Raw genomic sequence first — 21,632 nt, 5'->3', positions numbered from 1 at the left:
ACACACACACAGGCACACGAACACACGTATACGCACACATGCGGACACTCACTCTCGCGCTTAAATGAAAAAGTAGCCTACCCACCGCATTTGCGCTTGCGTCATTTCCTTTGCCAAGACGGTGTTTGCGCGAGCGAGTTAGAAATGTCGATCGTCATAGGAACCTCCTCGCCGGTGACCTCGGAGCTGGTCGCGAGACGCCGAGTCCTCCGGGAGACGCGCAGGTGAATCCATCCGCTCCGTCTCCTCTCCACGTCACCCCTCGTTACCGTCCCGGATCTAAAGACAGACAGGTTTCTGGACACCGTTTGACCGTTTTTTTTGTGGTCAGGAGAAAAGGTATGTTGAGTATGTTTGTGCCTGTTTGTTCCTGGATGAGCTGAAACTTTCTCAGATGAACTAAACACACCGATCACCTTGGATCAATATTTATCACCGAGTTTACCTGAACAATATTCACACGTGTTTTTCCTTGTTTTTATTACATTCAAAAGGGATTCCCAGCTTGAAAAACATCATTTCTTTGGGGCACTGTTTAATTATTATTTCCTCATTGAATAATGAATCACCGCGGGGATAACAACGGCAGGACGCGCTACCCGAGCCGGACCCCTGCTCCTCTGTCTCTGTCCTGCCAACGTGACGAGGGCGCAGTGAGTCTCGCGGTGCTGTAGGATGAGCGCAGAACTGGAGCGCGTTTCACTCAACACGTCGGTGACCTCGAGCGGCTCGGGCGACCGCAAGCTGTCGGCCAACGTCCGCCGGCTCCACCGCGCGCTCAACCTGCTGCTCAGCGACCCCGAGAGGGAGCGGTTCATCCACTGTCTCAACGTGTACCACGCCAAGCGCAACGTGTGCGACCTGGTGCACACCCTGCGCGTGATCCTCGACACGGACACCAAGCGTCAACTGCTGCCCATGTTGCGCCTGGTCATCCCGCGCTCCGACCAGCTGCTCTTCGACCAGTACACCTCGGAGGGCTTGTACCTGAAAACCGACCTGGGTCTGTTTCAGAGCAACAGTCCAACCAACAACATTGAAGCGCTTTTGGAAAGCGCTGGTCGTGGTGACAACGCGGGACTCCTCGAACATCCTGACGCGCAGTGTGGCGGCTCCGGATGTCCCGATGGCTTCAGCACCGCGGTTGACGGAACAGCTCCCGGCGCGTCTCCAGAGACGGCGCCCGGGACAGCGACCGGTACCGCTCCAGGGGGCCAGACCCTCGGCAGCAGCTTTTTCCTGGACTCGCCGTTCGGGGAGATCCGTCAGGTATCCCTGAGACGGAGCAAGAGCCACGAGGGTCTGGGGTTCAGCATCCGCGGCGGGTCGGAGCACGGAGTGGGGATTTACGTGTCTCTCGTTGAGCCGGGCTCGTCCGCCGAGCGCGAGGGGCTGAGAATCGGCGACCAGATAGTGGCCGTCAACGACGTGGTGTTCGACCGAGTCACTCACATAGATGCTGTCAAGGTAACGTGTGTGTGTGTGTGTGTGTGTGTGTGTGTGTGTGTGTGTGTGTGTGTGTGTGTGTGTGTGTGTGTGTGTGTGTGTGTGTGTGTGTGTGTGTGTGTGTGTTACTGGTATTCTTACAAGGCTATTATAATAAGGATACAGACAAGGAATCAGTCATCTGTTTGTGTGGGTGTATGCGCGTGTGTTTTTTCTTTGTTTGTGTAGGTCAACATATCTGTGTGTTTGTGTGTGTCACATTCACATCTATGTTTGTTCCGTCATCAGTCATCTTAACGAGGTCATGGCTTCCAGGAGGTTCTGACCCTGCTCTGTGTTCGTTGTTGCCCTCCAGCAGTGTCGTTCCTTTAGCTTTTATACAAATCATTTTACAAAGGTAAGCTTAGCAAAATCAAACGCTGTGCAATCAATATTGGAGCCCAGACAAAATACTTCTGTTTTGCTAAGAAAAGCAAACTAGAAAACAACAAAATAAGTGCAGAGTAGCTGTATAAAGCTGTGAGAGCAAAAGGTTTGTTAATTATTGGTTCTTCCTTTTTAATTGCTGCTATTTAGTCGTAACTGTCCAAAGTGACTCATAGTGAATTCAGATACATCTTATGATTGAGCAGGTAGGGTTAAGGGTCATCTTGGGGTCAAGAATGCCTATACAGATTCTGGACTTTGGGGATCAAACCCATTTTCCTTCTGGCTGACACAACCAGTCCCCTGCCATGAAACCTGTAGACGCTTGCCATCTCCCAATTTAGGCTGAGATGTTGCAGCCCTAGTCTTGCAAATCAGCCGTCCTATTGTGTTAACAGATCCTCTGATCAAGCGCTATGTCATAGCAAAATCTTACGGCGAGAATCCAACAACTGCAAGGGGCGGAGTTACGCTTTGTTTCGGAAATATTTTACCGAAGAGAAATTCATCAGTGGAAGACATTTTCAGAAGGGGTTTTGCTGAAGATGTTCTGAAAAAAATCATTATAAACTCATGGTGGGCCAACCTCCCACTGTCCACGAGCACTATGTGATGTTCTTGATGTGGTTCATTCTGTTATGTAACAGTCATACAATGTGGAGAGCAAGACAGAGAGCGAGAGAGAGTGCATGGAGAGAGGAGAGAGGAGAGATAAGTAGAGGAGAGGTGAGGAGAGGAGGGAGAGAGAGTTGAGTGGTGAGAGAGTGGATGAGGAGAGGAGGGAGAGAGGAAGGAGAAAGAGAGAGGAGAGGAGTGGAGGAAGAGAGAGGAGAGAGAGAAGATGAAGGAGAGGAGAGAGGGATGGAGTTGAATGAGGAGGGAGAGGAGAGGAAGGAAAGGAGTAAGAGAGAGAGGAGAGAGAGGAGAGGAAAAAGAGGAGCTGAGGAGAGGAGAGGACGAGAGAGGAGGAGAGAGGAGAGAGGAGTGTAAAGCCTATGAAAGCACCACTTTCTCAGGGCCACACAGAATCTCAGAGCTGGAATATTAATGCGAGCTGTGAGCTGTTTGTAGTCACCGTGCGTCTGCATGTCATCTGTACGTTTGTCATAAGCTTTAGGGGGATGGGCAGCCTACAATTCACCCAACTTATTTGTGTCCTCCCAGCGGTTTGGTCTAAGAAGCCTTGTTTGCAGTATTTTCTCCCCGAGTCTGACCTGTATCTCAGTCTGCTACCTCAGGCGCAGGCTGGGGGATTGTTGTTACGGAAGGGCGGAATGGCGCAGAATAACACGGTCAGGGTTCTCTATTCATCCGCCCAGAGAGCTGCAGATAAAGAGGAGGCTGAATGATCTAACAATCATTCAGCCGGAGACGGAGTACAGCGTTCGACGCACAACGGGGGGAGGAGGTGTTTTTAGCTTTCATGTCCCAAGGCAGACGGGCCTTTTTAAATCCACCGGCTGCAGTAAAACAAGAGGTGTATTACAGCGGTGTGTCAATCCGATATTGCCCTAGATAGATACAGTACACAGCAATGTACCGTGGCCCTGAAAACAATAAATAGGCCATTGTTGTAAACCCAGCAGGAAGCTTAAGGTCAAGAAACTAATAATGTCCTGCAGCTCCCAATCCTCTAGCCATGATATTAATGAAGTCATTAAAACAATAATGTTCCCTGTTCATGTGTTATTTCCCAGATGCTCTCTTGGTCTCTCGGTTTCTCACTCTCTCACTCTCTCGGTCTCTCTGTCTCTCTGTCGCTCTGTCTCAGTCTCTCTGTCTCTCGGTCTCAGTCTCTCTGTCTCAGTTTCTCTATGTCTGTCTCTCGATCTCTCTGTCTCAGTCTCTCTGTCTCTCGGTCTCAGTCTCTCTGTCTCAGTCTCTCTGTCTCAGTTTCTCTGTGTCTGTCTCTGTCTCTTGGTCTCTCTGTCTCAGTCTCTCTGTCTTTTTCTCTCATCAAACGAGTTATTCATCGGATATGCTAATGACACCGGCAACATTTAAATAACCCGGTGAGAATGGTTGTGTTTTATGTGTGTGTGTGTATGCATACATATTTGCATGTATCTTGTTGTCTGTGCGTGGGTGTGTTTTTGAAGGCCAACTTCTACATCTACAGTTTTACTTCAAAGCTGATGTGTGCATAGTTTTACAGTATACAGTATTTATATAGTTATATACAGTGTGTATATACTGAAGGACAGAATAAATGAGGCAACACAAATGCAGGACTTTTCTTTCCACAAGACTTGTGTTTCTCTTTGGCTGGGATAATACAGGTGAACAACTGCTGGGTTGTCTATCCGATACCGGCTACAGTATGTCGGTCATGGGACGCCTTCATCCAAAACAGTTAGCATAGCCCCTACAGTAGCTAAGGGTTCTGCATCCTGCTCAGGAATGCCTTAAGGTAGGCTTTCAATGTTGGGATTTGAACCAAGGAGCTTTGGGCTAGAGAGACTATCCTACACACCTGAACCCCTGGTATCTTCTCAAGTTTCACTATCACCTTATCCATCCTGTCTTTCAGCTGCTCTCTGCTTTACATTCCCAGCTTCTTCCATTGGTTTGTTGTTCTCTGAACAGAATGTGTAATGTATTTATCAGCATGCTTAAATGATCATTAATACTAATTATCCTTTTAATCTCATCACTGTGTCGTGGGAGCTTGTTTGTTTCGTCCTCTCTCTGGAACACTGCCAGCGGGCAGGTCGCCACGGCTACCGCTGTGATGGTTTATGGCACAAAATGGTTTCAGTCAATAGCATCTTTTGTAGCGGCGTGCTAATCATGTCGCGCCACTGGCAGGCGTTCTGGCAGACGCCGTGGAGACGTGGCGTAGGCACTCGCAGACGGTGGTCCGTGTTACACTCATTTACCTCTACACAAGTCCTGCACAGAAGGCCCAGTCATCGATGATGTGCCCTTATAAACATTTATTTTTTTGTACAAATGCATCATTTTGTTAAATTTTTATTTTCTTATTTACTACTTTTCATTTTTTTAGTTGGTGTTCTCCTGAGTAGAAAATGTAGACATTTTTCCGTGGGATCAATAAAGTAATCTGCATAGGATTACATCCGGATAGAAAACCCTGATTGACGTGGCTCGAGAAAACAGACGATATCTCCCTGCAGAGATAAAGGATGAGCAACATGTAATGATAACAGCAGTGGGAAATAAGGAGTTGCTGGGCCTTTCTTTGAGTTCTGATACGGGTCTGGTACTCGGTCCGCACATGGATGAAACAGCTCACTGATCTGAGTAGATCTAGTAGATCCACCATCAGACGTACCGCATGTTTTGAAGCTTCGCCACAGCAGTACAACTCGCTGCTGGATGAATCTGTGAGCGCTGACTCTAGAGAATATAGATTACACGCACACAAACACACACACACCCACACACACACACACAAACCCTCTCACACACACACACACACACATGCGCACGCCCACGCCGCCCCCTGATTTCCTTGGGTGTTTTTTTTCTTTTAAAATCTCTGGCTGTTGGTTGGCTGCTGCTATTGTGGAGTGTCCTTGAACACAGCTCTCCATTTTTCAAAGTGCTGATTCTTGTTAACAATCATCTGTGTGTGTCTCTGTGTGCGTGTGTGTGTGTGTGTGTGTGTATGTGTTTGTGTGGGAGGTAGCCAATGGGAAACAAGCTTAAGGTGATGGAAAATAGTACCATGACCAGCTGCAGTTCATGGAGTTACAACACAGGTGTGTGTGTGTGTGTGTGTGTGTGTGTGTGTGTGTGTGTGTGTGTGTGTGTGTGTGTGTGTGTGTGTGTGTGTGTGTGTGTGTGTGTGTGTGTGTGTGTGTGTGTGTGTGTACAGATACATGCAATAATTGTTGTGTGTGCATCTGATTGTATGTGGGTGTGTGTGTGTGTGTGTGTGTGTGTGTGTGTGTGTGTTTGATTGTATTTGTACATCTGATTGTGTGTGTGTGTGTGTTTGATTGTGTTTGTACATCTGAATGATCGTGTGTTTCTGGGTCTATCAGGTGTGGTAACAGTGATAGATGAAAGCGTTCGGGGACACAGCTGGTGGGCCGAAATTAAAAGTGGCAATTTAGCTCAACACACACACACGCACACGTAAGCAAGCAACTCACCAGCTCACTTACTAACACGAAAGGAAGAGAGAGAGAGAGAGAGAGAGAGAGAGAGAGAGAGAGAGAGAGAGAGAGAGAGAGAGAGAGAGAGAGAGAGAGAGAGAGAGAGAGAGAGAGAGAGAGAGAGAGAGAGAGAGAGAGAGAGAGAGAGAGAGAGAGAGAGAGAGAGAGAGAGAGAGCACAAAGTGTATATGAGAGATTGTTCTTTCAAAATAAGAAAAATGTAACTAAGCCGGTTAGAAAAGGGCAAAATAAAACATAAGAGAGAGCAATGGTAGAGAAGTGCGACAGCAGAACTGGTTTGAAAAAGTGCCAGACTCAAATAGGAGCTGTTCTCCCGTATTACATATAAGTGTTTTATGGCCCAACCGCTGCTGCACTGCATCATGGCGGAAGAGAAAGAAGTCCGCTAATGGACTCCCACTCTCTTAGCGCTCTGCCGTTTTGTCAGACTTTTCTTGCCCTTTTGTTGTTGCTGTTTTTTTTTACCCCAATGAAAGAGAGAAAGTAGGGCAGCTTTTAGCACCAAGTCACGCAGAACAGACAGGCCAAAGCAAACTCACATGGACTGTTGAAATCCAAAAATAACTGCAGGTTAAGTTTGGTGGTTGTTTGTGGGGAAAGGGGTGGGTATCTGGTGGGTGTGCAAGGTGAGACAACCCACACCCTCTGGACTGAACACTGCCCCTAAGCCCCCCTCGACGCTCCGCTCTCTTCTCCTGACCGACCCACCACCTGCAGAACAGCCTCCTCCATCACCCCTCGTCAAATGTCTCTCTCTCTCTCTCTTTCTTTCTTTCTTTCTTTCTTTCTTTCTTTCTTTCTTTCTTTCTTTCTTTCTTTCTTTCTTTCTTTCTTTCTTTCTTTCTTTCTTTCTTTCTTTCTTTCTTTCTTTCTTTCTCTCTCTCTCTCTCTTTTTCTCTCTCTCACTCACTCACTCACTCACTCACTCACTCACTCACACACACACACACACACACACACACACACACACACACACACACACACACACACACACACACACACACACACACACACACACACACACACACACACACTCCTAGCACCAGTGCCACTTTCTATCACAAAAGACATCACAAAAAAAGACAGCAGTCACAAAAGACATCAGTAAACAATTGAACATGATTTAAAATAATGACATCAACATCAAATATCTAATGAGATCTCATTCAAATCATGAATCAATATATACCGAAAAAACATGTATCTGTCAGGTGTGTGTTTTTGGAGTCACTAAAATACATGTGCACTCAAACAATTGCATTGTTGAACTTGAATGGATAAGTCACATGGTCCTTGTTTGGACTATAATAAGAATAGCAAGTTATTCCATTGGGTGCCATCAGCTGGAGGGGGCGGAGAATGCGTGTGTAGATATATATATCGTCCACAACGCACTCCAAAGTACCACTAGTCTGTCCATTATGCAGCCACTCTGCGGAGCTGGTCGGCTCCAAACCTGTAGGCACTCGGCCTGGAATGCAATCCCGCTTCCTGTTTGGTGACTACATCTGTTGTGGTGATGTAATGGCATGGCAGCGATGTGAATGGACAGCACCCACGGTCATCTGCTATTAAAGTCTGACTCGCTCTCCCTCGCCTCTGTCCTGCCCCTTCCTCTTCTCCTCTCCTCTCGCCTCACCTCATCTACCCGTCCTCTCCCCTCCTCCTCCACGCTGCCCTCTCCTCCTCCTCTCCCCTCCTCATCTCTAACCCTCTTCTCCCCCTTCCCCTCTCCCCCCCTCCACTCCCCTTCTCCTCTCCCCTTCTCCTCTCCTCTCCCTACCTCCCCCTTCCCTTCGATGTTTTCATTTTTAACACGGTTACTCTGCTTGGTTTATCTGGGTCACTCTTGTCTCACCAAGTGGAGAATAACACAAATGAACAACATCAGCTTTTACATTTGTATATTAATATGTATATTTGGCCTACAATATGCATAACGCATTTCTTATTATAAAATCTTGTATTGTTATCATTATTATTTCAACGTGGAGTACATTTATTTCTAGCTTACATCGGGGATGGCTGAGGTCCCTTGCCAGGTGTCCTGCTCCTCTAGTCTCTTCTACTTAATCCAGATCTATGCATGCCTAATGAATGAAAATATGTGCTTAGTACCCCCAGAAGTTTGGGCACTGAACATAAAGTTATAAACATAAATAATGAATCACAGCAGCATCTGGAAGTTTTCCTTGTCAATCAACCTCTAACCAAGGCCACCGTCAACAATTCTTCGGTTGTTTTGTCCGAGGGGTTTTAGGGTATGGCAGCTCCTCGTTTGGATTTGATATTCCGTGATATTGTCTGAAAGCTGAACAGTCTCTGGAAATGTACTCTTGTCTCAGAGATGCTAGTCCTGTCTCTCTGTGACCTTACCGTATTCCACATCAGTGTATGGCAGACAGACAGACAGAGAGACAGAGAGAGAGACGGCAGAGTGAGACAGGATGGTGAGCCCAGCTAGATCAGCTTCCCAGGGAAGATCAACCGCCCTGTACAACTGAACGGCCCGACATATCATTAGATATTAATAGTGATGTATCGCTGTGTAATAACAGTCACATATCTCTGGATGGAAGATTGGTGAGCATCAGCATCCATCACCATTATCCGTCGGAGCGTCTGTGGCTCCAGAACGACTGTACCCTCCCACTCTAAACCCAGGGCCTGTTTAACCACCGCCGCTACCTGCTAGCCGCTACCTGCTAGCCGCTACCTGCTAGCCGCTATAGCCCTGGATGGGTTGGCTAGCTTAGCTGGAGGATTCCACAGCATCAATCAATGGCATGCACAATAATAATAATAATAATAATAATACATTTAATTTAGAGGCGCCTTTCAAGACACCCAAGGTCACCTTACAGAGCATATAGTCATCATTCAAAACTATGTAAAACAGACTAGGAATAAAAGGAAAACAGAGGTTAAACATGAAGAATAATAATAATTAATAACACTCAAAGACGCCTAAAGTGAAGGGGGACCTCACTAACCACCACCAATGCACCACCAACAATGCACTAATGTATCCAACAGATCCATTGAGACTTTTTGCAATGTATTGTGCACGCACAGACCGAAAAATGAACTTGAATGTGAACTTGAATGGCTTAAGTTAAGACAACCGCTAGGGCTACAGCGAATGGCTGGTGGATGTTTCACATACTTACCTCCCATAAACGAACCGAGATGCCGACCGGTTAGCCTCTCCTTAAGGACTGAGACCACGAAAAGCTCTTCCCTCTCCACCTCCTCTCCTTTTTAATCTTTTAAAAGTTGATGTGGGTTTCCTCTGAGGGGGAGGAGTGTGTGTGCCAGCATTCAACTTCGTGAACTGGAAAACTTTATTCATAACGCACGCACGCACGCACGCACGCACGCACGCACGCACGCACGCACGCACGCACGCACGCACGCGCACACAGAAAAACACACAGACACTTAACTGCCATGCACATGTAGAAGAGTGCAGAGGAGGGAAGGACTCAAAAAGATTTAAAAAGGGGAACGTGATTGGGCAGCATTAGAGCGGTTGAATTATACCCCCTAATATCAGCAGTCTAGTCAGATCTGCCTAATGACTCGTAGCCACAAGAAAAGTGGGCTTACTGCTTCTCTGGGTTATTGATGTTATGCTGGGATGTTAATGGGGTTCAAATGATGTGTTTGGAAGCAGATGTAAGAATAAAGTCAAAGTGTTGTAGTAATCAAATGCAAAGTATAAGTGGATAGGCTGTGTTAAGCGAAAGGGAAGGTGGTGCCAGCAAAGGTGGTTATGGTAATGTTGGGATAATCCAGGGCATGGCTGTAGACACCACACCTGACGCAGATCTCTCTCTCTCTCTCTCTCTCTCTCTCTCTCTCTCTCTCTCTCTCTCTCTCTCTCTCTCTCTCTCTCTCTCTCTCTCTCTCTCTCTCTCTCTCTCTCTCTCTCTCTCTCTCTCTCTCTCTCTCTCTCTCTCTCTCTCGTTCTCTCTCTCTCTCGTTCTCTCTCTCTCGTTCTCTCTCTCTCTCTCTCTCTCTCGTTCTCTCTCTCGTTCTCTCTCTCTCTCGTTCCCTCTTGTTCTCTCTCTCTCTCGTTCCCTCTTGTTCCCTCTTAGCTTGAATATACTAATCTGATCTAATCAACATCTGCTTGCACAGCAATTTGTATGTGTGCGTGCGTCTACTATGTGTGCCAGTGCCTCTTTCCCTCCTTCCATTCATCCATCTCTCTTTAGGTCATGGGTTTTTATTTTTCTCTGGATGTTTCACAGAAAATTGATTCCCAATGCTTGCAGCACTCACACACACAACACACACAAAGACCCAGACAACACATGTCTGTGTCCTTTTGTTTCACACTTTTCAAAGTACTCAAAGACATTTTACAGCAGACAAAATCACAGAGGTAAAACATTGCATCATAAAGTAAACGTAGGCTAGGACATCGGGGAGGGAAACAAATCAGACAAGGCCACCAAAATGTCCGCATGACGCACGCATCACCACAAACATCCGTCACCCCCACCCTGGGGGGACAGTCGTCCGATGGGGCCGATGGAAGGAGCACTGGTCTGCTACAGGATATACACGGTGTTAGCGGGTCCGCCACGGGCCTGAAACGCGGGGGAAATCTTGTATCACAGTCAACTGCAATAGCAGCAGGGGACGTTGGGGGGGCTTGCCGTATCCTGCAGCACCCCCAAGAAAATGACCGATGACGGGGAGGAGGACAGAGAGCAGGGGCTACTCTAACCTGAGGCAGAAGGAGAAAGAGGAGACATTGATTTAGGCTTACGGAGGAATAAGGATTTTTTGTTGTGCTTGTCCAGACAAGCAGAGCGGTTCGATATTTCGGGATACAGTGCACAGGGGGGTGCGGCAGGCGGATTTGGCAATCGATAAATACCCGTACAACTGCCGTTAATGTTCACTTATATTATAGAGGGATAGACGGATATGAGGCGAAGCAGCAAAGGGTAACGGTGAGTGGGAAACCGTGTAGGAAAAGGCATTTGAAACGATTGATGGAGAGAAAGAAGTAGCTACACACAAAAGAGGGATTGATGGTTAGAGCGAGAGGGAGAGAGAGTGAGATGGGGAGAGAGGGCGGTCATATATCTAGAGCTAAGTAGCTGGGTGAAGTCCTGGCAACGGGGCCCCGGAACCCCTCTGTCCATCATCATCACCACGAACACGGTCATGGGATCTCACAGAGAGAGAGAGAGAGTTATGGTACAAGAGAGGGAGAGCGAGAGAAAATGAGAGAGAGAGATGGATGAAGAGATAGAGAGCGAGGCAGAGACAGAGTTAGTGTGATGATTGAGCGAAGGTAAGAGGAAGAATATAGTCATAATTACAATCCCCTCACTGCCGGCCGTCTATCAGGAGCTAAATGTTCTTGTTCATCTGTCCCCCAGCTGGATGCAGTTCTCTCTTGTGTCGCTCGACCACAGTGAGTGGAAGTCCCTTGGCGACCGATCATTCCTGTACACCAGAAGTGACAAGGAATGACTAAAAACAACCACAAACAAACAAAAGCCCTCCCTACACAGAGAAGATGACAGATGACAGAAAGGGCCTTGCTTTTACCACCTCCTACTCTTTCTCCCTCTCTCTCTCTTTCTCTCTCTCTCCCTTTCTATATCACTGTCTCTTTAACCAAATCTCTCTTTAATCACATCTCTTTCTCTCTGTCTCTGTCTCTCTGTCTCTCTGTCTCTCTCTCTGACTCTCTGTCTCTCTCTTTCTCTCTCTCTCTCCCTTTCTATATCACTGTCTCTTTAACCAAATCTCTCTTTAACCACATCTCTTTCTCTCTGTCTCTCTGTCTCTCTCTGTCTCTCTCTCTCTCTGTCTCTCTCTCTCTCTGTCTCTCTGTCTCTCTCTCTCTCTCTCTCTCTCTCTGTCTCTCTGTCGCTCTGTCTCTCTCTCTCTTCTCTCTCTCCTCTCCTTCTTTCTCTCCTCCTCTCTCTTAACACAACTTTTTCTCGCGGCACACGGCAAAACCCCTAATCATTAAGAGGTGTGTGTGTGTGTGTGTGTGTGTGTGTGCGCTTTGATGAATTTGATGAATGGCACGTATTACAAGTATTGAAAAAGAAGGAGGCCTACCGCTTTATTAATTAATCTAAACTTTTATTCCAATTCACCTTGTTCGCAACGTCCCTTTCCGGTGCCCATCTCCATGGCAACTCCGAGGAAAAAACACCCAATCATCCCCACCGTCATCCATCCACGGTCCTCCCTATGCCCCCCAGGTGCTGAAAGGGAGCAAGACGCTGGCCATGTCCGTGTGCTCGGTGGGTCGTGTCCCCGGGGGCTACATCACCAACCACATCTACAGCTGGGTGGACCCCCAGGGTCGCTGCGTGTCTCCCCCTCCGCCCCCCGACCAGCCGGACCCCAGCCCGGGGCCCGACGGCACCAGGCCCCCCCGCAGCGCGGAGGAGAGGACGGTAGGCCACACGCGGTTTCAATGTTTGTTTCAATGTTTTTAGATTTTGTTAATCAATGTTCAATCGTTTTTGAAGTTGGTAGTGTGTTTATTTTAAAGGAGAGCTGAACCCATGGCTGCTGGCCTAGTGAGACCATCCAAATAGCCACACAGCCAATCAGAGTGACGATCCTCCGGTTGCAACACTTACCTTGGTGGCTGATATTCTTGTTCTTTTACTTCCATCGGATTTAATGCCTCTCTGTTTGTCATGAACCGGAACTCCCTCCCCCGAGTGACGATTGGTCCTATTATTCTTTTAACCTTTTAGATTGAATCATTTATCTTTTACTCTATAATACTCCCAACGGGATCAAGGCCAGACCGATCTGTAGAAAGAAGCAGAACATGAAGTCAGAGGTCAGGCTGGCCTCACGAGGTAACAGGGCACCAGCTCCCCTGTAAACGCACCTTTTACTCCGTTTCAAAAAGCAGAGGACAGGTGTGTTGCTTCAACGCTTCGTCAGCAGATGACCTGGTAATCCTGTCAGCCAATAGGATGTTAATGTCCCTGTATGTGTTTGGCTCTCCTTGTTCTTTTTAAATAACTGCTTTGGATTTTTTGTACCTTTTTTTTCTGACCACGACAATAATGAAAGATGGGTTCTAAAAAGAGAGGGCAAGACATGTAGCATAGGTCTGCATGTTTGAGTCCCACCTGCATTCACAACAAGATGTATTAGTTATTGGTTGTTATCATATTAATGGATTGAGCCATGGAGCAAAAATGCTACAAGGAAACCAATTAGATTCAAGGACTCCCTGTTACAGATTACTCAGGGTCTAAACAGTTCATTAACCAGAAACCGAGTTGTTGTTTTTTTGCAGTTAAATGGTTGCACAGACAAGACACTTTTGTGTTTTTGACTATTGATTAACAGACACGATTGTCCAAAGTGACTTATAGCTAATTCAAATACATGTCATTAAGGAGCAGGTTGGGGTTAGGACATCTTGGACATCTACCCACACGAGAGAGAGAGAGAGAGAGAGAGAGAGAGAGAGAGAGAGAGAGAGAGAGAGAGAGAGAGAGAGAGAGAGAGAGAGAGAGAGAGAGAGAGAGAGAGAGAGAGAGAGAGAGAGAGAGAGAGAGAGAGAGAGAGCGCACAAAGTGTATATGGCATCTCTCATCGGGGGGGGTAGGTTGTGTCTGACCAGTGAAGTGCATCTAACGTTAGCGCTAAGTGGTCAAGCTATCTTGACGTCTTTGTTCAAGCTATCTTGACGTCTTCCAATGATAGAAAGTGGCTGAGTCTCAAGATCTAATTGAGTGTGAACCTGCTGAAGTACAGGAATGGGATCATAGGCGATAGACCCCCGCGCACAACACAAACCGGTGTGCAGTGTGCCGTCGTGTTTGCCCCGGTCATCACTGTCCATCACTTGTTAGACGCCGGCCCTTAGTCCGCGGTTTTCGCCTGGGTCGATACCTCCGCTGAGGCAAAACCATTTTTAGCCCTCTGTTGGTTAAACCAATCAGACTGGCAACCCTATTTCAGGGCTCGATGTTTCTACCTCAACGCGTCAGGAGCTTCCATCCGGGACCCGCTATCTGTGTGCGACCAACAAGCTGCTCTTGAAAGGATTTCGAGGACAAACTTCGGTGTGTACGGGAGTGCTAACACACACTGTGTGATAGCAATCACCATAGACAGCCCCCTGAAATCAGCACCCTGAAAAAACATTTCTTGGCCGTGGAAGAATCTTTCCAAAGACATGATTTTCGGCTGACTCGGCTGGAACAATTTTATCAGAGCCAAGAAACGTTGAAAGTCATATGCTTCGACACCCTCATCTCTGGACACTCTTTGCAAACCTCCTCAGTCCCAAACCACCAATTTGCTGTGTAAAAACAGAGTGTGTTAAGATACAAGGACTAGAATGAGGATGTCCATAAAGTGACTGTGGCTGTAGCAGTTTTTATTGGGATGAATGAGGTGGGAGTAAACAGCTTATAGGCAGTAGAAAGCAGGTAAAGGCCAGGGGAGTTTAATGCCTGTCAGTGGTTATAGACCTGAGGGGTCATGATTTGTTGCCTCACAGGATGCAGAAGATGTAAATCTTTTCTCAGAAGGAACCAGAGGGTTGCCAGTTGTTCTGCAATATGCTAACAATCTGCATTATGAATTTAAGCTAAGTGCACTAGCACGCTAGCCTCTCCAAATCTTCCTGTCACTTTGAGAAACGATGGGGCAACACTTTCAATTTATTTTGCCTTTCTGTATTTTTAACAAATAACAAATCATTTCCAAGCACATGAGATTCCAGGTAGTGGTCTCGTGCCAAGACTGCATTGCAGTCCGGTCCTGCATTTCAAAATAATATTTGTTCTAAATGTTCTGCATTCAAGAGAAGACACGCATCATAAATGGAAGGAGGAAATTATATATGTACGAACCCGGCAGATCTGCATCTAAATGGAAATGTACTGTTCGTCTCTTTGGCTAAAAGTGTCTGCTAAGTGACTAAATAGTTATTAAACATGACCTTCACATCCTCCTCCTGCTCCTCCTCCTCCTCCCCCTCCTCCCCCTCCGCCTCCTCCTCCTCCTCATCCTCCTCCTCCTCCCCCTCCTCCTCCTCCTCCCCCTCCTCCTCCTCCTCCTCCTCCTCCTCCTCCCCCTCCTCCTCCTCCTCCTCCTCCTCCTCCTCCTCCTCCTCCTCCTCCCCCTCCTCCTCCCCCCTCTCCCTGCAGGTGACCTTGAACATGGATGATGGCCGCTCCCTGGGCCTGATGATCCGTGGCGGGGCGGAGTACGGCCTGGGGATCTTCATCACGGGGGTGGACCCGGGCTCTGCTGCGGACGCCGGGGAACTGAAGGTACGCCCGGGCTGGCCCCGCCTCCACACCGCCGCCTCCACACCCCGCCCACAATGTTCCCAGGTGATCCCATCTCCCACAGGGGAGAGAACACCTGGGGATAGAGGCTTCGAATTTAGGGATAGTGGCGAGACCAGGGGGGGGTGGGGGGGTTTTCTTCTTCTTCTTCTTCTTCTTCTTCTTCTTCTTCTTCTTCTTCTTCTTCTTCTTCTTCTTCTTCTTCCTCCACGGCTAGACAACACAAGGCACCGCAGACACAATGTTCATTTCAAACATGTTTATGTCTGTTTAATTTATGTCGTATTTTCGTTATGTAAGCTCTCACACTCCTTATCGTCCCGGGCAGGAAGGATCCGTCTTCTGTGTTGCTTCTCAATGTTTCTAACCTCTGGGTTTGGGGAGGCCTTCCTTGAAGGCTTTTAGAGGGCTCAGGGTTAGGAGGATTGTATAATGTGGACTGCTAAGCCCTTGGAGACTGGAGCTGTGATTAAGCACTATACAGATCCAATTGAACATGAACTGAGCCATTTAGATTAGATTACATTGGATTCCACTGTGTTGTTGTTGCACAGTACATTGTTCAAATAATGCGGTTATCATCCGAACAGATGCTGGTGCCATGTTTATATTGGTAGAGTGAATGTTAACCCGCTGAGGAAGGTTCAACAGTGGTGTGTTTCATAAAAGCATCCTAAGGTTTACATAAGAATGTGGGTAATTTCTATGTTGGCTGGTGGCCCGAACGTATTCTCTGTATTAAAAAGTAGTAACGATATTGGGTTGAGGAAAAAAGACTTCTGCATATATTTGTTCTGGAAATACATGCACGATAACTGTATCCAAATGATATTTTTAGAATAGATGGCTAAATTCCTGGATTCTGTGGTTGCGCTTTTTTATGGATATTGATGGCGTAACATTGAGATAGGATTGAGGTAGGATGGAGATTTTAAGGAAAACTTTAAAACTTATTGATATGTAATATATTGAGTTAGGATTTAGAAATACTTTAAATGCTGTTGCGATACAATGAGATATTAATGAGATATTAGGTGTTACCACTCAGGATTTGCGTTCTCTCTCTCTCGCTCTCGCTCTCCCTCTCCCTCTCTCTCTCTCTCTCTCTCTCTCTCTCTCTCTCTCTCTCTCTCTCTCTCTCTCACTTGCCCTCTCCCTCTCCCTCTTTCTCACTCTATTAGCCTCCAAGCTAATACTTTCCTCTCACTAATGAAAGCCTGAAAAGTCTTTCTAGTAACGACTCCTTTCAGAGCGACAAAATGTTCTCTTCTTCAACAAGCGGCCATTTCTACCCTGTGCTATTCTCTCTCCCGCCCGGGGCAGTGGCGGAGGATGATCCGACCAGTAAACAGATAGAGGAGATGCGTGGATGATCTCACTCTCCCACCCGAGTGGGGATCAAACAATGTGTTCTATTTACGGCGTTGACATCACAAACCAATTAGTCCAGCGAGAGAGAAACACGCCAGAGACACTGTAAAATTACACAAGAAACACGCTGGAATCACTTTAGAAACACACTGGAAACACACTAGAAACACAGTCGGAACTTAATAGAAAAAAGGTATCAATATAGTAGAATCACTCTAAAAATATAATAGAAACATAGCAGATGCACACTAGAAGCAGTTGCAGAAATACCTTACAATATGACTGGAAACATACTGAAACATATTAGAAACACAGTAGAAACATAATGTAAACAAAATTAAAACCCCGAAAATATAGCAGAAGGAAATACATCAGAAATATGGTAGACGCACAATAGAAACAGACTGGAAACATACTGAAAACATTGTGCAAGCATAGTCCAAACACACTGAAACACAAGAAACACATTCGCACAGTAAAATCATCCTAAAAACCCAGTCTCATCACTATAGAAACACATGGCCGAGGTTCCTGGCGCAAGGCCAAGTTAAGCTCTGGTTCTCGTTTTGTTTTCTTACAAAATTGTGATAAAACTTGTTTTATGGTCGTCCCTCCCTTGTGAGGGAGAGAGACGAAGGGAGACAGGGTATGATGGAAGAACAGAGGGATAGGTGAGGGCGAGAGAGAGGGAGAGCGAGAGTGAGAGAGCTCCGTGGAGGATTGCCTCGTCACGCTGATGGCTTCCTGACGGAGAAAGCTCAAGGAGACAGAAGATGGAGAGAGTAGAGAGAGGGAGAGAGAGGGGGAGAGCTAGAGAGAGTGAAAGAGAGGAAGAGGGGGAGAGAGGAAGAGTAGGATGAAAACGGATACAGTAGACATGACAAACCCCCCCCACCCCCCCCCCCCCAGCCGCTGTCATCCTCCATTCCTCTCTCTTATAAACCCTCCAGACTATTCCTCTGTGGCTGCCATGTGGACACACACACACACACACACACACACACACACACACACACACACACACACACACACACACACACACACACACACACACACACACACACACACACACACACACACACACACACACACAATGCCACAGACACACGCACACACACAATGCCACAGACACACATAAAACACACACACACAGGCCACAGGGATACAAACACGCACATATGCACGCAGACACACAAACACACACTGGCCCACGGACACACACACACACACACAAACACACGCACACACACACTGGCCACAGGGATACAAACACGCACACAAACACTCCTTCTGGCACAAGGACACAAACAAACACAAGCATGACTTGTGCATCGTGTTTGTACTAATACTGTAATATCTTAACAGTATCATTCTACCTACCTATTGAAATGTTGAATCAGGAATACTTCAATTTGAGAATGAATTGGCTGACAAATGTAACCATACACACAATCAATCAATCACTCACTCACTCACTCACTCACTCACTCACTCACTCACTCACTCACTCACTCACTCACTCACTCACTCACTCACTCACTCACTCACTCACTCACTCACTCACTCACTCACTCACTCACTCACTCACTCACTCACTCACTCACTCACTCACACCATTCCATAGTGAATAGTTTGACTCTGTTACCCTCTCTCCCCTCATGCCTTCCAGCTCACATTATTCACAATGACTGGCTCCAGTGGGAATGGATCTTGCCAAAAAAGTGATCAATGTTTAAAAGTTTCCTTGGCCGGTGAGAAAAAGTACAATGTGGCATGTTTTGTTTTATTATGTTTTGTAATGCGAGGCATGGCATTACAAAATAGACGCGAGGCATTGCGTCTAAATATGAAGGATAATTAATTATGAATTATTGGGTACACACAACAGACAAATGCAGGGCCTATTTTCACCCTTTTCTGCTTGCATTCAGATTCGTGATAAATTCAGCATTACAAAAATACAGACTTGAATATTCATCAGATAAGTTCATGAATAAAATTTACAGTCGCTGTGGTTGACTTTTTCTGCGGAGACGGACTAATTTGATCTCTCTTTACGCATTGAACGCTAAAGTCAAAGCCCTGTCTGTTGGAAAGTAAAATATCTGTTATTCTAGTGCCACGAGGTTAACATACATGAAAGCAGCCTGGTTTAGCAGCTCTTTTCATGTTGGATTAGAGAGTTGACCGGTTATATCCGGGTAGATCCGGATTTTGTCCGCCAGCGATATTCTTTTATTACCTTCAAGTAGTTTTCAGTGGTGTGTTTGATTCTAAAATGGCCTCTTATCTCCTCTCCTCTCCTCTCCTCTCTCTACCAAGGCAAAGTAAGAGTAATAGTAGATGTAAAACCTTTAGCTTCAGCTTGCTAGCTTATCATACTGCACATCTGATCTTCCAACCTCCTCTTCTTCTGAAAATGGAGGAGATTTCGGGACTGATTCACCGGGCGCTACCCACTTCACTAGTAAACTTCACTGTTCTTCCAGATTCAGAGAAATAACAGTGAGGCATGAAACTTTGATATCCAGCAGGATTGTCTGAACTACAGAGGAAGTGTGGGAACAAAGATGGATAAAAAAGGAATATTAACCAAGAGGAATAACTCCTGCAGCGCACAGTCACACACACTCGGGAACGGTCAGACCCACTGTGACTGATTCAGTTCACATTAATTCAGGCGCTTTGGTCACTGTCTTTAGCAGCACCGTCACAACAGAGATGACCCTTTCTCAGGGAAGAGAGGGGAGAGAGCCCTGAGTGGGGGGGGGGGCCGTGGGAGTGTGGTAGAGAGGGGGAGTGAGAGGAGGACAGAAGGGGGAGAGTGAGGGTGGAGCACCGAGAGAAAAAGAGAGAGAGAGAGAGAGAGAGAGGGAGAGGTGGGAGGGAGAGAGGGAGAGACTGTAGAGCGTGGTGAGTGAGTTAGGTGTTGGTGAGGGTGTTCCTGCTCTCCTCAGCCATGTGAATCTGCACATTAAATCTCCTTCATCCCCCCCCCACTGAAGCACTCCCCCGTCCCTGGGTGTGGGGGAGTGTGCGTGGAGGACTTTATTACGCTGGCCACCGCCCACGGGATCAACGAGACACAAAACAGCGTAGAGGCGCTTAGACAGAGGTCAGCCGGGGTCGCCGACAGTGCCCTTAGAAGGTGGTGATGGTGATAAGGTGTTGGAGGAACAGGTAGTAGAGGTCAGCACAGCCTGGAGGCTCCAGAGATGTTATGAGGTCCATCCCTAACGTCCTCAATCATGCTCGAACGCAGCCCATTTACCCCTGACTTCTCCTTAGAGCCCTGTCTCTGTATTCACTGCCCAACTCCCCTCTGCTCCTGAATGCCCTGCTGTCTCTGTATTCACTGTCTTACCCCAACATGCTCCTGAAGGACCTGCTGTCTCTGTATTCACTGTCTTACCCCAACATGCTCCTGCAGGACCTGCTGTCTCTGTATTGACTGTCTTACCCCAACATGCTCCTTCGTAACCTGTCTTTGGATTCACAATCCAACCCCTACCTGTACCTTAACGACCTGTCCCTGTATTCACTGCCTAACCCCTCCCTGCTCCTAAATGTCATATATCTGAACTCAGCGAGAGAGAATTCGGAAGGACCTGACAAGAAAAAGACAACCACGTTGTTCAGAGATTCTAACTGTACTTCTGCAGTATGCTCTGTAATTATTTGACACTGGATGTTTTCATGTTTTTTCTTCGTGAGTGGCTGAATGGTGCGTCACTTTAAATGTTGCTGCTGCAAGGAACAGTGCGATAGCATTGTTCCCTTTCCTTTTCAGAAAGGATGGAACAGTGTACCCTATGCTAAAGGTGATAAGAAGGAAAGCCTCAAAGCAGCTTTTCGTTCCTAAGAATAGCCCTTATCATGGCCGCCACTTAGAAACTTCTGGGTCAATTCAATGTCATCTAATAACCCTCCAGAGCAAAAAGACTATTCGACCGGAGCCCTGGGCTTGGGCTGCGTTCCATTAGTCGTTGGACTTGCCCTGGTTGACTTCTCCTTGGCACTCGCCCTTGGGGGAACCTGCCGCCATCATAAGTGACATTCCATTTGTATGAATAACTGAGGGGAACCTTGGGAGGGCTCAGGGAGCGTGTCGACAACGATGGGCACTCCAGTGGTGTACTTCATCCACAATGCATTGGAGTCATGCATTCGGTGCAAGAAAATACATCCATGGTTAGTTTGCAGTGATGAAAGTAAAACTCAGGTGGTCAGCACTGAAGGAAGATAAGAATACATAAAAGGTAAAAAATATGTTGATTGGCCTATAATAGTTCACCAACTTATTTTCTGGGCGACGACTAGTCACAGCTCAGCACACACACCCAAACGGTGTGTGAGGGAATAGCGGGCGTGGTGAGGGGTCATCTGTCAGGGGGCTGACAGTTACTTCATGCTGTCTAATCATGTGTGCTCTCTCTTGCGGTAAGGCTGGGTCAGAACACGAGGCTCCCAGCTAGCTTCCTGAAAAGGAGTTGTATACTCAGCATAGCGTTATTTCTGTGTTCATTTTAATTCCGGAGACAGCTGTTTTTTTGTTTTTTTTGTTTGGTGTTAAACAGCAAAATACAAATTTATTTTAAAACCTGTGACTGGATTATTCCTCGAAGCCCAGCAGAAGCGTTAACCCTGCTACACAAAGGGTATTAAATGTATCCACATATTTAAACTAGACTACGACTTGATGAGTGAAGTTTTAAAGTATGTTGTTGTTGTATGAATACGGAGAAAATGACGCTGTGTACTGAGCATTACGACCGTTTCATAATATTAGTATCAAACAAAGACAGACACCTTTAAGCAAAGTTAAACCCGGTACTATGCAGTGTATAACCCCACCCGTTCCCTAACCCTACCTCTGCTGTCTAACAGCGTAATTAACCTGTCAGCACCCTCTGATGCACGTGTTTGT

At 46.8% G+C, this 21,632-nt stretch overlaps 1 protein-coding gene across 1 annotated transcript in view; it reads left to right on the top strand.

The window, feature by feature from the left end:
- whrnb (whirlin b) overlaps positions 1 to 21,632 on the top strand; it is a 37,498-nt gene continuing 15,866 nt past the window's right edge. The window contains exons 1-3 of the mRNA XM_030359721.1: positions 1 to 1,467; positions 12,260 to 12,457; positions 15,191 to 15,316. Coding sequence (XP_030215581.1) covers positions 676 to 1,467; positions 12,260 to 12,457; positions 15,191 to 15,316 — 1,116 coding nt within the window. The 5' untranslated portion in view covers positions 1 to 675. The remainder of the gene's footprint in view (positions 1,468 to 12,259; positions 12,458 to 15,190; positions 15,317 to 21,632) is intronic.

The sequence above is a fragment of the Gadus morhua genome, chromosome 6 (assembly GCF_902167405.1).
Source record: "Gadus morhua chromosome 6, gadMor3.0, whole genome shotgun sequence".
In the NCBI taxonomy this organism is placed as follows: Eukaryota; Metazoa; Chordata; class Actinopteri; order Gadiformes; family Gadidae; genus Gadus; species Gadus morhua.
Note: the sequence above shows the minus strand (reverse complement) of the source record. Positions and strands in the feature narration are given on the sequence as shown.